The 14,556-nt window shown below is 41.0% G+C and overlaps 1 protein-coding gene across 1 annotated transcript in view; it reads left to right on the forward strand.

Annotated features, from left to right (window-relative positions):
* Nucleotides 1-10,610: 10,610 nt before the first annotated feature.
* The window catches only part of RYR2 (ryanodine receptor 2), a gene marked incomplete at its 5' end in the record, with an annotated part of 534,914 nt that continues 530,968 nt past the window's right edge, over nucleotides 10,611-14,556 (forward strand). The window contains one exon of the mRNA XM_045010317.1: nucleotides 10,611-10,676. Within this exon, the coding sequence (XP_044866252.1) occupies nucleotides 10,611-10,676 (66 nt within the window). The remainder of the gene's footprint in view (nucleotides 10,677-14,556) is intronic.

Consider the following 14,556-nt stretch of genomic DNA (forward strand, 5'->3'; position numbering starts at 1 on the left):
ACCAGGATTTCAAGTCATCATAATCTTTGTTCTATTAATTGGTGTGTTTTATTTTATTTTTTTTTGGGCGGGGGGTTGGGGGAAATCATCTGATGGGTGGGTTTGGCCTGGAAACTGTTCCTTTTAATGGGTTATCTCTTTCAATTGTTCTCATGGTGGAAATGCTTACGAACTGTGTTATCAGGGTTGAGATTGCTCTGGGGATTTGTAATAGGGTGCACTTTTAGGTTGGCATTTCAAATCCAGACCAGGAATGTAGTGAGGGAAAGCTGTTAAAATTTGATGGCATTTTTGTGGCCTTTCAAGCTGGCTGGAAATTGAATTGTTGACATGCCTAGTAGAATTATTCATGTATGGCTTTCTTGACCTTTTCGTATGTAATCTTTTTGTTAATTTCTGGAGGAGAGAATGGACTGCATGTCAAAGATAGTAACAGGAAATTGAGGAAACCAGCCAAAGAAACTTTCCAAAGGAACTAGAGTCCAAGAAGGAAATGGTCATCAAAGGTATGGTGGCTTTGTCATAGCAAGGAGAAGGCCTCTGATGAGAAATGGATGAACTGGAGCACTTAATTTAATTAAATAAGGCAGTTTCAGATTGAAAGAAGGGTAAATATATTGACAGTGCAGTACAGTGCTGAAAACAGATGGACATTAGAATAAGACTTGGTTTACACTTACATTTTTTTATATTGGCATGAAACCCCACATCTCTGCCCGAGACAGTTATGCCAACAAAACCCCAGTGTAGCTACAGCTATGCCAACAGAGTGCTTCTGTTGACAGAGCTAATGTCATTCTGCGTGGTAGTGTTCCTACACTGGCATAAAAATGCCTTCTGTCGGTTTATATGTGTCTCCACGAGATGGCTATGCTGGCATAGGTTTTGAAGTGTAGACAGAGCTCTTAACTTTAATTTCACTCTAAGAAACGAGAGCATGCACACAACAGTGAATGAGTGTCTCACGGGGAAAGTATTCCATTTCAGTTTTATTTAAGGAATTTTAAAACTGTTCTAGTCGTTTGTATTCAAAATAATCCCAGTTTTTAGTCAAAAGGACCGATCTCCATAGTAACATTTTTTTCCTAACATACAGCTGAATATCTACACACAAACTTTCCTGCAAGCTAATCAATTTAACACACACTATTGTATACATATCTTTTATTTGCTCCTCATCCCCTGAAATTATGATTAATACAAACTCCTGCCATTGTATCTAGATAAAGCTAGATAGCAGTGATCTGAAGGGATTTCCAGGAAATTACAATAATTAGTATGTGCTAACGCCACAGGGCAGAGGACTAAGAGATTATGGAATCTACTAATTTAGTTTTGCTATTAAAATAAGTGATAGCCATGAGAGGAGGCCGCACCATTTTCCAAACAAAGTTGTATTGAGTGAATTTGGTTGGAAATATTTATATTTTGCTCCTGAAAACTATACTGTACTTATGATGATCAAAACAAAGCACAGTGTGTCAACTTCTGGAATGATATTCTAGTAGGTAGCACCCTGAACTGATATTCCAGAGACCTACGTTCAATTCCTAACTCAGTCACAGACTATGTTTTCTTTTGGTGATCTACTATGTGCCTCAGTTCCCCATCTGTAAAATAGGGATAGTGTTCCATATCTCACAAGGATAGGGTTGCCAACTTTCTAATTGTGCAACCCTGAACACCCCGGCCCTTCCTGAGGCCTTGCCCCTTCTCCAAGGCCACACCTCCCACTTACTCCTTCCCTGCTCCTTACGTCGTTTGCTCTCCCCCACCCTCACTCGCTTTCACCAGGCGAGGGGGTATGGGCTCTCACTGGGGGTGCAAGTTCTGGGGAGGGGCTGGGGATGAGGGGTTTGGGATGTAGGTGGGTGCTCAGGGCTGGGGAAGGGGATTGGGGTGCAGGAGGGGATGCAGGCTCTAGGAGGGAGTTTGGTGGGGGGCTCTGGGCTGGGGCAGAGGTTGGGGTACAGGAAATGGTTAGGGGTGCAGGCTCAGGCTGGGCGGCACTTACCTCAGGTGGCTCCTGGAAGTGGCCGGCATGTCCGTTCCTAGGTGAAGGGACCAGGGGCTCTGCCAGAACCTGCAGACGCCGCCCCCGCGGCTCCCATTGGCCATGGTTCCTGCCCAATGGGAGGTGTGGAGCTGGCACTGGGGGCGGGGGCAGCGTGCAGAGCCCCCATGGCTGTCCGTGCACCTAGGAGCCAGAGGGACATGCCAGCAGGTTCCGGGAGCTGTGTGAAGCCAGGTCAGGCAGGGAGCCTGCCTTAGCCCTGCTGTGCTGCTGACCAGACTTTTAGTTCCCTGGTCAGTGGTGCTAACTGGAGCCATCAGGGTCCCTTTTTGACTGGGCGTTCTGGTCAAAAACTGGACACCTGGCAACCCTACATAAAGATGTTGAGGATAAAACTCGTCAGTAGTTGAGACTCCCAGACACTACAGTAATGAAGGCCATTGCTAGATAGATGGTGTAGTTTGAAGCTGCTGGTAAGCAGGGAAGGGATGAAGAATTCATAAAGTTCCTCCCCTTAGAAAATGTTTAGGGAATACGTGACACTTTGGAACAATCTGGCCCATTTCAAAGGCTCTTAAAATTATTTTATGAGCCTTGGGGATAAGTCCATCTCTGACAGGAATGATTCAACAGATTCTGGAGAGATGGTGATTTTTTAAAAGCTTGAAAATCACTCCAAACTTGCATTGAATGCTGTGGCAGATTTTAGCAAGAGGTACCCAGGAACCCCAAGATGTCCCTCTAACATGTTACTGCAATGTAGAAGAGAAATTCTGATCCACATTTGTAACTGTGTATTTTACATCCCTTTGACTGCTGCATCTCTAAAACTTAATTGTGAAATCTGATTCAGCACTCTGAGAGTTGACTTATTCTAATTGGTCTTCTTTTTCATAGCCAGATGAAGACTGTGATTCTCTAAATCTTGTCTACTTTTAATTGCATTTTTTAGTCCAATAGAAAACCATAATTTTGTGGGCTGTTTGTTATTCTTTTGCTTTATTCTAGAAGTAGAATAGCAACCATTGCTAATACCTGATCATCTGGTTTCAGTCTGACAGTACTTCAGTGGAGGTGGAGCAAGACTTGTTGCTTGTTTACACGCTGGGGAAATGTGCTGTACGGGGATATGATTTCTAAACTGCATTAACATGTTATATATTGGTCCATGTACACCCTGCTGGTGCACATTAGCGTGCTTTAAAGTAATACTGTTTCACCTAGCACTGTCTAATTAACACACAACATGTTAGTGTGCATCAGAAATCACATGCCTGTGCAGCATGTTACACTACCATGTAGATAAGCCCTTAGGCTAGTGTGTCAAATTAATTCCTCATGTAAATAACTGAGTTCTCCACTGAAGTCATGAGCAGAGTTACGCTAGTGATTAATTTGACCCAGTATGTTTTGAGCAGGGCTGTTCAATAGCTGAAATCAATCCTGCAGCTGGTTTTATGTATAATTTGATAAACATATTTTATAGAAAATATCTTCCACCACATCTGTCAACAAAGTTAGATAACAGGGTTGCCATTGTTAACAATGATTGTAGACAGATATAATAATTGTCATTAGAAACTGACAACTGAACTTGTCGTTTCCAAGTTTGAGGGCCACAAAGATAATCAGTGGAAAAGTAATAACATTTTCATTTGGGATGACTCATTTATCACTTCCAAGAATATTTATATTAGGAATCCATCAAGAACTCGCACACAGAAGCTCATTGCATCCTGAAACCAAATTTGAGACTGATTCATATTGATTCAATATGATAGTCTATGGAGGAAACTGTATAACATGACTATACGCATATGCAGAGATCTGTTTTCAGTTTGCCATGCACATTAGTGTCACTAGAGAACTGTGGATTTGTTACAGCTGTGATTGAAGAGCAATGCTGTCAGTTTTAACTCAGTGATACAAGGTGGGTGAGGTAATATCTTTTACTGGACCAAATTCTGTTGGTGAGAGAGACAAGCTTTTGAGCTTACACAGAGCTCTTCTTCCGGTCTGGGAAACGTACTCCCAGTGTCACAGCTAAATGCAAGATGGAACAGTTTATTTAGCATAAGTAGTTAACTCATATTTCAAGGGACTGTTCAGGTGAACTGGCCCATTAACACTCCTCTGGGAAAAAGAAAGCAGAGGGGGAGAGGCAGCTATGGTGGCGGCATTAGTGGGTTATAGATTGTTGTAATAAGCCATAAAACCAGTGTGTCTATTCAATCCATGATTTTTAGTGTCTAGCAAAGTTATGAACTTAAGCTTATCTTTTTGAAAGCGTTGTGCAGGTTTTCTTTGAGGATGAGGACTGATGAGGACTGATAAGTGAGAGATAGTGATTGCTTTGTGAAAAGTGTTCTCCCACATCTGCTGTGGTGTTTTAATCTTTGATTTTTTAAAAATCGTTTTCCTGTGCGAGTTCATTCGAGAGCATAGTGATTGGTTTCACCCACATAGTTGTTGGTGTTTAGCGCATTGGATGAGGTATACCACTTGTTGTGATGGGCATGTCAGACCCATGGATCTGGAAAGATGTGTTTTGTGGGGAGTATTGATCATTTGTAGCAGTGGAGAGAGGTCTGCAGGCTTTGCATCTGCATTGGCAGGGTCTGGTGATACTTAACTCAATGTGATTTCAAAAGAAAGCACTCTGCTGACCACAGAAGGTAATCATCTTGTTACCCAAATGTGCTGAACCACTTGCCCAGTTTTACTCAGTTCTGTGCTGTGCTGAAGCCTACTAAGCTTCTCTTCATTTTGCTCTGGCAGCTCTAGAATCTGTCCGTTGACATGTGTTAGAACTTGTGCTATGTCAATATACAATGCTTAGGTAAACTCTCTGCTCTGCCATGTAATGTTGCTCTTCAAGAGGTGCCTCATACTCATGGCTTGTTTTAGGCCCAGTGTATCCTTGCTCTGGCCCAAAAAAGTTTCATGCCGTCAGGGGCGGCTCTAGGAATTGCGCTGCCCCAAGCAGGGCGGCACGCCGCGGGGTGCGCTCTGGCGGTTGCCGGTCCCGCGGCTCCGGTGGACCTCCTGCAGACGTGCCTGCGGATGCTCCACCAAAGCCGCGGGACCAGTGGACCCTCCACAGGCATGTCTGCGGCAGGTCCACCGGAGCCGCGGGACCAGCAGACCATCCGCAGGCACGCCATCCCAAGCGCGCGCTTGGCGCGCTGGGGTCTGGAGCCGGCCCTGCATGCCATGCACTAACTATGAATTTAAATGTCCTGTCAATTTCTCTACTGCCAAATAAATCTGGTGTTGTGGATCAGCATGATATAGCTGTAAACTTATAAATTAATAAAATGATTAAATTAGAGAAAGCAATTTGGGAAAGGGAGTAGAACCAAGTGGTTTATGCTGCTGCTAGAGGCTGTATCGATTACTGCAACAAAACTACCATCTACTACAGTAGTCTTCAAAATTTTACTTGTACTCCAGGTGATTTCCTGTCCTGTGGGATGGTTTCTGTGGAATAACCTCTAATGCCTATGAAAATGACTCTTCATACAGAACAAGACAAATTATTAAAGAATCAACACTATGTATATCCTGGGTAGGCCAATGACAGCTTCTTTTTCTAGCTCTAGCATTTCCAACATCTCTAGGATTGTTTCCACTCAGTATAGTTCAGACACTAATATTTATTGTGTAAATGGAATTTTACTATTAGTGTTAATTATATGCAGCCTTGTGCTGCTAAAGGGGAAAAGGGTGGGCTTGTGGCTAAAGTACTCAGGAAATCTGGGTTATTTTCTTGCTTCTGCCACAGACTTCCTTGGCCTTCTTTGCAAGTCACTTAATCTTTTAATGGAGCTAATACCTCCCTCCCCTTGGTAGCGTTAGGCTAACTCAAAGTTTGCAAAGCATAAATTATTCAAAAGTTTTGTTAGGCAGAAAATAAGTGTGTGGTGTGCAGATGTCTTAATTTCTGTTGTAATATCTTAATTTAAAACAAATGTGTGAACCCCTTTGTCATTCATTGCACACTGTCTAGCTGCAGAATGTTACACAGTTCTGCAGAAATAATGGTACGTGATTAAAAGTTGTGCCGTGGGCATGATTCTCTGCCTATTGAAATCAATGGAAAGGTTCCATTGACTACATACTAACTGGATCAAGCCCTGTCTGCATAAATACAAAGGGGCAGAACTAAGTTAGCATGTGGAGCCATAACTTCTGACATTTTCAAGCATTGGGTGCTTAATTTTTCAGATTTAACATATAAAATACTTTGGTATTTTCAGAATAAAGTAGTACTGTGATGGAGCATGAGCAGCACCATAGTTAAAGTTGCATCAGATTTTTCATTTTGATGGGTTTTGTATTGGATAACATGATTACCACATCAGTATGTCATAATTACATTAAACCACTTTTTAAATCTTTTTAAAGCAGTAATATTGCATGTTTATTTACTATATCGTCCTTGTGGCTATTAAATCCTGTAAATATTGAAGCATCTGGAAAAGTAGTACATTGAGTAAAATATCTGACAAATGTGGCCTGTTTTTAGTGGAAACAGAGCACGGTGTCAGCGTTGTAAGGTAGTTGGAACACCTTGTAGCCAGCTGTGTGTGTGTAATGTAATATCTATATTTATATCTATAGCCTGTAAATAACTGTTCATTTGCAACAAACTTCTAGATTATCTATCATCAACTTTTCATGCAAAAACCTTAGTAGTAGAAGCTACAGTATTCTTTCTCTTGCATAGTTAAAGCAACAAACTTGGAGCTAGTAATCAGAAGGGGTTGGACATAGGGAAGAAAAGTTTATTTTACATTTTATAGAAACAGAATAAATCCTCAGATGGATTGTAGCTTATACAGCATAACAACATTATTTCCCTTATCTTTATTTTCCAGGGTAACTTTATATAGGAATAAACAATTTGATACCTTTCGTTTTTATCTTAACTGAACTATTCTGATGAACAAATGGAATAGTCATTAAGCACTATGAAAATATGTATTAATCAACGATGTTGGGTTTTCACATTTGAAATGTAGCTACTTTAATCTGACAAGCATGTAATTTAATGGATTTTCAGGAAATGTCATATGCAATGTGTATGACATGCATTTTCTCTCTCATTCTCTTTCCTTTTGTACCATTGATGGTTACCGTACCAATTCAATAGTTAGCTGTTCTCTTTCAGTTAAAAGGGTTCAGACTGAAAATAATCTGAAAAAGAGGAAGTGTGGCAATAACAATTGCTTTGAGCCCAATCAAGTGTCCTGGGTTTGAAGTTTTTCAGTGGTTAGACCCTTGTGAGACTCAAATTCTACTAAAGATATTCTCCTTTTAAAGCAGACTTGCAAACCGACTGTGTGATATTTTAATCCACTCTTTTCATTAAACTGTAGAGATATCAACACAGAGAAGGACAAAAAAGATAAAGAAGATTTTACAGATGGGTAGTAGAATTGAGTTGGGTGGGCAGGTAGCATGCAGGAAGGAGAAAGATTGACAGAGAGAAAGGAAGGGTGCAGTAATAAAGAGAGCTAGTTAATTACAGAGAAAATTGTTGGGACAAGAAACACTGGCTTAGCAAGGGAATTTACTAACCATAGGCCAGGCCTAAACTAAAAAGTTAGATCAACCCAGCTACACAACTTGGGGGTTTGGAAAAACAGCTGCATTTCACTTAAGAGCAGACTGTATTTTACTTGTTTAGTGAACACTTCCTCCACATTCCTTCCTTCTCAGAAGGTTGATGTGAAGCTTAATTTATGTATGTAAAATGCTTTGAGATCCATGGGTGAAATGTGCTATTAAAGTGCATATTATTTTAAAAATCAGACACACATCTGGATGGATCACTGACACTGTTTCAATGCTAAATGATTGACACTGTATGGTAAGCTGTGTAGAATCTAGCCACTATGAGATTAATGTCAGTCTATGAATGATGTGAGAGGCAAAGGGCATGGTTGATAAACATTTTGAAAAGTATAATGCTTAAAGTTCAATGCAGAATTAAAAACAAGGCAGGATTGTTCAAAAACTATTATCAAACAATATGTCACAAATACACAGAATGCAAATGTCCTGGTCCCCACCGCACTGCTGATGGAGCATTTATGAAAGACAGTAGTGGGGCTGGTGGGGTACGTGTGTAGACTAAGCCTATTGAGCAATGATCTGTGGGAATTCAGTCAGCCAGCTGTAATCCTTTAAATAGTTGTAATATACTGAAGAGGTTAAGGATTAGTCAAGTCCAGGGCTTAAATTCTCAGAGTATTTCCTGGAGCCACCCCCTGCCCCCAACATGCTATAAAAACTCCAGGGGTTTGAAAATAATTACTGGAGTTCCGCTCTGGACAGCTCTGGCTGATTTCAAGCCCTGGTCAAGTCTGATTACTCATAGTGTTACTTTTCATGGCCTTAAAGGGGCAAAACCAAAATAGTATGATTATTTCAAAGAAATCATTCATGCTCAACTGTGACTTAAAAATGATCAATAAGAGAAACGATCTGATGATAAAAGGTAGCAGGCCACATTTAAAAATGTTCCATCAGCCACTCTACATGATATGTGTGCCTCTCAGGAGAGACTAGGTGGGAGAACAGAAATTATTTGAGTGCTGCAGAAGAAATAAAGATTTATTATAGGCTGTGCTAGCTGGCTTTCTTAATACTTTGCTACCTACAGCAAACAGTTTCTTCTCTTAATCTGGCCCTCTGGTGTGTCACTTTGAGCATGTAGTTTTGCCATGTCTTGTGCTGTGAACTGACAACCTTTTCTTTTTAGGACCCTTTTTTAAAATAGTGTTGTATGGATACTGGGTTCTTTTCTCTGCTGAATCATTTAGTTGCCTGTGTAGTTCCACCAAGTAGAAATGTTTTATTAAGTAGCATATTAAGATCCTACAAGTGATGACCCATGGCTTTGCTGCTCTGGTTTGTTTTATAGCAAATGTGTGTGGTGTGCTGAGAGATTTGTGTTGAGTTGTGGCTGAGGTAGTTCTGGGAGACGTGTGTTGAGTTATGTAGGTGGTTAATGCAGGGTGTATGCTTATGCTGCAGTGAGAGATTACTGTGTGTGCCGATGGTGTTTTGTGTCTGGGGTTTTTGTGTGTTTTGTGCAGGTGGAGAAGGAGGGTTGGCTGTGTTGATTTGTGTGTGCTGGGGCTGGTTGGGTTTTGTGTTGTCGAGTTGTGCTGAGAGATTTATGCAGGTGGTGAGTGAGGAGGGTGTGCTACGGAGAGGGTGTTTTGTGGTTGTGTGTGTGGATTGTTGTGTGGGGTTGGGTTTTGAAGAACTGTGGCAGTTGGGCAAAGATAGACAGCGTCTCTACAGTCTTCCTTTACAATCAATGAAAGTGTTGCATGCAAATTAGCTGTAGAGTATGAGTGGTGATTGGCTGAGTTACCATTGATATCACAGTGATCTAGGACTCTTGGCATGACATACCTATGTCTTACTGAATCTGTACATTGCATGGGTGTAATTCCTAATCGAAATAGCTGAGAAATTAAAAATTGGATGGTAACAGACCACAAAACTCAGTTATGATTCAACACCGTGACATTCTGAACAGAGAGCTCTCAACCATGCTTGTAGCTGCTTCCCTTGCTTCAGACATGTTAGACTTCAGGATGACACACAGAGTGACACTACTGAAATCTTATTATTTAGATTACTTGTTGCTATTGCCTCAATAGTAGTCCTGGCTGTTTCAGAGTTGGATATTTAAACAAGAGTGACTTTCTGGAGTACACAGTATCTATCCATTTTTCAAAAAATGCAGCTTGAAGAGTACAAGCTATTTTAAGGAAAACACTGAAAAATGAGCAATCCAGTTATAGTCCAGAAAGATGCAAGAAGTTACTGGAATGTCACACTGTTACATAATCAGCTGTTGCATCCTCTTCATTCTCTTTGGGACAGTGTTGTTGTTTGCCGTAATACAAAGCAGGATATCTTTCTGTTGGCAGAGACATTATAATTTAATGATTTATTTAGATACTGGCTGACATTCGAGGTCAAGTCTGGATAAGTGGATTAGACTGCAACCTGCTCATGACTTTCTAAAATGTGAACTTGTGGGTGGGTACTGCAGGGGTACAGGTTCCTTTGTGAGCTTGGGAGGAAAGATGGTTTGTGGTTAAGACCGTGATGAGGGATACTAGAGATTTAGATACAATTCCCATTATCCCACAGATACTGTGTGACCTGGGGTAGGTGATTCAATCTGATATTGTTTCCCACGTGTAAAATGGAAATAACAATACTTCCCAACCTCACTGGGGGTATTGTGACCTTTAGGGCAGATTCTCTCGAGGAGGAGAGAGGACATGGGGCATTCAAATGACTGTGGACAACTTAGAGAGTGTACAAGGTATTTGGAATTATTGAATTCTTAAAATGATTGTTATTAAGGTGTTTTGTCAACCACTGTTGACTGTGCCAAAGGACTTTAAAACAGCAAATCAGGAGGGTAAGAGAAAAGTGATTAGGAATAGGAATATCTAATAAAATGTGATTATCTAACTTTTAGAAGGATGTAATTATACCCATCTGAGACATAAAGTGCTTTTTATCAGTTTGAACTTGACAGGTGACTGACAACTGAAATTGTGATGACAGAAAACCTCTTCTACATAATGGATGGGGTGTAAAAGTGCTCAGAAGGTTAAAGAAGGTATGGAACCAGTTCAGGAAACTTCCTAATTAAATATTTAAGAATATATTTGAAAATACAGGAAGTGCCCATTAAATAGTAAGGATAAGGCATACTGCAGTCCTGCTTACATGAGGGCTGAGAGGAAATTAGAAATAGGTCTTTTTGTCCAGTCAGGGTTTGGGGGGTGCAGTCTAGTGCGGAGGTGTCTCCACTTGTCCTGCAACCCTGGGTGCCTTACAGTGCTGTGCTACTGTAGCTTCCAGCCTGGGATGCATACAATCAGCAAGAAGCTTGCAGGTCACACCCTGAGGATATGTTTACCCAGCAAAGAAAAACCCCATGGCTGGCCTGTGCCAGCTGACTCTGGCTCATGGGGATGGGGCTGTTTCATTGCTGTGCAGCCTTCTGGACTAAGGCTGGAACCTGAGTTCTGGGACCTTCCCGCTCTGCAGGGCCCTAGAGCCTGGGCTCCAGCATGAGCCCAGAAGCCTACACAGCAATGAAACAGCCAGGCAGTCCAAGCCCCATGAGCCTGAGTTGACTGATTGGCACGGGCCAACTGTGGGTTTTCTTTGCTGTGAAGACATACCCTGTGTGTCCGTCTGCTTAGACAGCCCTGGTTCAGCAGCTCTGGCCCCAGCAGGTGGTGCCCCTAGCCCTCTGCCTTGGGTCTGTTATGAAGTCACAAGGTCTTTTTGTAGTGATTTCATAACTACAATAATTAAGGAAATTCTGTATTTTAACACCTATGGTGATGGGAATATGTTAATGGGAGAACATACCCTGATCTATAAATCTAAAAAAAATGCATTGATACTCAGAAAATGGTCTACTTAATGTTCTAAAGCAGTGGTTCTTAATCTGGGGTGCACGCACCCCCTGGGGGTGTGAGATGCCCTTTCTGGGGGTGCGAGACATGCCAGATTCTTTAGAAGGTAAATCATCAAAAACACAAATTAAGCACAGGCACGTAAGTACAACTACTTTGTTTCATCAAACCTATGTATGTATTAACATTATACATGTTTTAACATTTACTGTAATATACAAACAAAAATATATCTAGGTTTAAAGAACTGACCTACTTCAATGATTTTTGATAAGGGGTGCAAGAACATATTTTGAGAACCAAAGGGATGCGGGCTGCAGTAAAGGTTAAGAACCACTGTTCTAAAGTCTATAGAAAAAGAATGAGATTTTTTTGCTGAGTCCAATTCTGCAGTGCAGTGATGGTGCAAATATGTCAGATTCCTCTAAATATACAGCCAGCAAAAGCAGAAGATTGAATTCAGGGTATTACTGTTTAGATGCTTCTCTAGTGGTGTGCACAAGAATGAAAATTAACTCAACTGAGCATTATAATTAGCTAAATCTGACTCTGATTTACTCTGACAAAGACATCAAATGTTTTGGACAATATGGATAATGTGAGTTCCATCAAGTCCAAGCTGCTAACTAAAATGAGAGGCTCAACCACTCGATGATTGTACAGCATGTATTTCAAATTTATAAGAATCGGTGTACATTGCAAAACATGTCTGATTCACGTTCTAGTCATAGTGAAAATCTCATGGCAATGTATTGAATCATAGGAAGTTCATTTGGAAGGGGCTATTCAAACCTTTTTTATTTTTATTTATTTATTTTTAAGAGAGCACACTTTCTTTTTGAGCTACAGATTTAAAGGCAACGGGCAACATGTTCCACTGCACAAGATAGCAAAATCAGAGAAAATCTATATAAAATGGGTTAAGGGAGTGTGTGGAGGGGTGAGTCAGCTACAGTGTATGCTTTCTCCTACCTTGTAACTATCAGCATCTCCTCCATACCAACATGTATTCTGGGATGTATGCCAGTAATGGGGGCATGGTCAGGTAGAAGTAGCAGTAATCTGGGAATGTGGTGCTGCGTTTCAGGGAACTGCATTTCTGAAGCCAAAGAATCCTTTTAGTTGTTGCTGCTTTAAGCAAGTAATAACAATAGATGGTGCGCAAACACACGACTTTTTTCATACTCTATCTCCAAGTGCTATGCAAAGATGGATTGTCATTGCTGGCCCCATTATACAGAGTGGGACAGTGAGATTCAGAGAGATTAAATTATTTGAGCAAAGATCGATCACAAATCAATGAGGGAGCTAGGAAGAGAACTTGCACTTCCTTGCCTCTGGCGTAGCCACAAGGCTACACTGCCACTGTGCTTTGCAAACCCTGCAGGCAGTGGGGTGAACCAATAGCAGCTGGTAACAGTGGCTGCTGTTCTAGTGGGGTTTGGATTGGTTAGGGTTAGGGGACAGGAAGAGGAAAAAGGTTCTATGAATGTGTTCTGTGGAGAAAGAGAGGACTTAAGTTTCCAGTCTGGTAACAACTAAAATTAACATTAACGTTTTTATTTTAATATTATACAACTAAGGCTTTATTAGAAATGATTTTTTTGCCTCTCAATGAACAAAGCAGCTCTGAAGTACTGAAAGTTGGTGTTCAAGAGGCCCATGTGGATAGATACAGAGTATAAGAAGAGTTCACCCAGAGGAGAGGTACTTGTTTCTAGATACTTGATCTCCCAGCTCCTTTATGTGTGAAGTTAATTTACTACTGTAGTGAGACTTTATTTATTTTTGGGCAGTAAGATATTTCAGCAAATTCTTGAATTTTCAGTGCCAAGTAGGCATGTAAAATGCATTAGTAATGGGTCCTGGAAATCCACAGACTGATGCCAAGAATGAAAAGTCCCTTGGTTCACATAGTGTAGGCCTGGTCTACATTGGGGGGTGGGTGGGAGGGGATCGATCTAAGATATGCAACTTGAGCTACGAGAATAGCGTAGCTGAAGTCGACGTATCTTAGATCGACTTAGATTGACTGACTTTGCGTCCTTGCGGTGCGGGATCGACAGCTGCTGCTCCCCCGTTGACTCCGCTTCCGCCTCTCACCCTGGTGGAGTTCCGGAGTCAACAGGGAGCACGTTCAGGGATCGACGAGACGCGATGCATTGATCCCTGATAGATCGAGCACTACCCGCTGATCTGGCGGGTAGTGTAGACATACCCATAGTGTATACAACCTTCCTTTGCATAGAAGTGAAAAATTATGAGCAGAGTAGATAAGAATTTTAATTTTTCCCACTCCAGTTCTTCTCTCCTTGTGAGTTTAATACACATTTAAGTGACTCCTCCCCAGATGTTGTTACATGGTTACATACAGGTATATTATATACTTAATTAAAATTATCTTGTAAGCAGCACATGTCTAGCTACGAAGAGCCACTTTAGTAAGTAAAGAGATTCTTGGGTGGATAAAATATTTCACAGGAGTCATTGTGATGCATAGCATTTCCTGGGAATTAACACCCCTTAACTTTACCATACATCATTATCTCCAGCAACTTGAAGCTCAGTCATTTATTGTTGGCATCTGATGAAAATGCCATGGGACATAGAAGAAATGCAGCGGCTTGTGTTTAATTAAGAACTGCACTGATGACCATAAAAATGAAATTCATATTTACAGGTTCCTACCTGCTTCTGGTTGCATTCATCAATCCACATTTTTGTTAGGTAATATTTTATGCACCTGATGTTAGGTGTGACCTTTTCATAGTCACCTGAATGACATTTATTATGGAAAAACTATCATTTGCTTCATAAATCAGAGTCAGCAAAGTGTTTAGTGTTTATTACATTACATAAGTACATTATTTTTGTTGTGATGTAGTTCTTAAAAAGAAATGTGGTGTTAGAATGTAAACACATTGTAGCAATGTTTTTTGGTGATCTAAGGCCCCAAAACTGGAAAGGGAGCCATCTGAAAAACTTTGGGAACAGATTCCTTTGCAGGATTGGGGTCTAAATTAGGGCCTGTGAAAGTCAAGGGCAATATTTCCTTTGTCTACAGTAACA

This window comes from Mauremys mutica, chromosome 3, assembly GCF_020497125.1.
Source record: "Mauremys mutica isolate MM-2020 ecotype Southern chromosome 3, ASM2049712v1, whole genome shotgun sequence".
Classification (NCBI taxonomy): Eukaryota; Metazoa; Chordata; order Testudines; family Geoemydidae; genus Mauremys; species Mauremys mutica.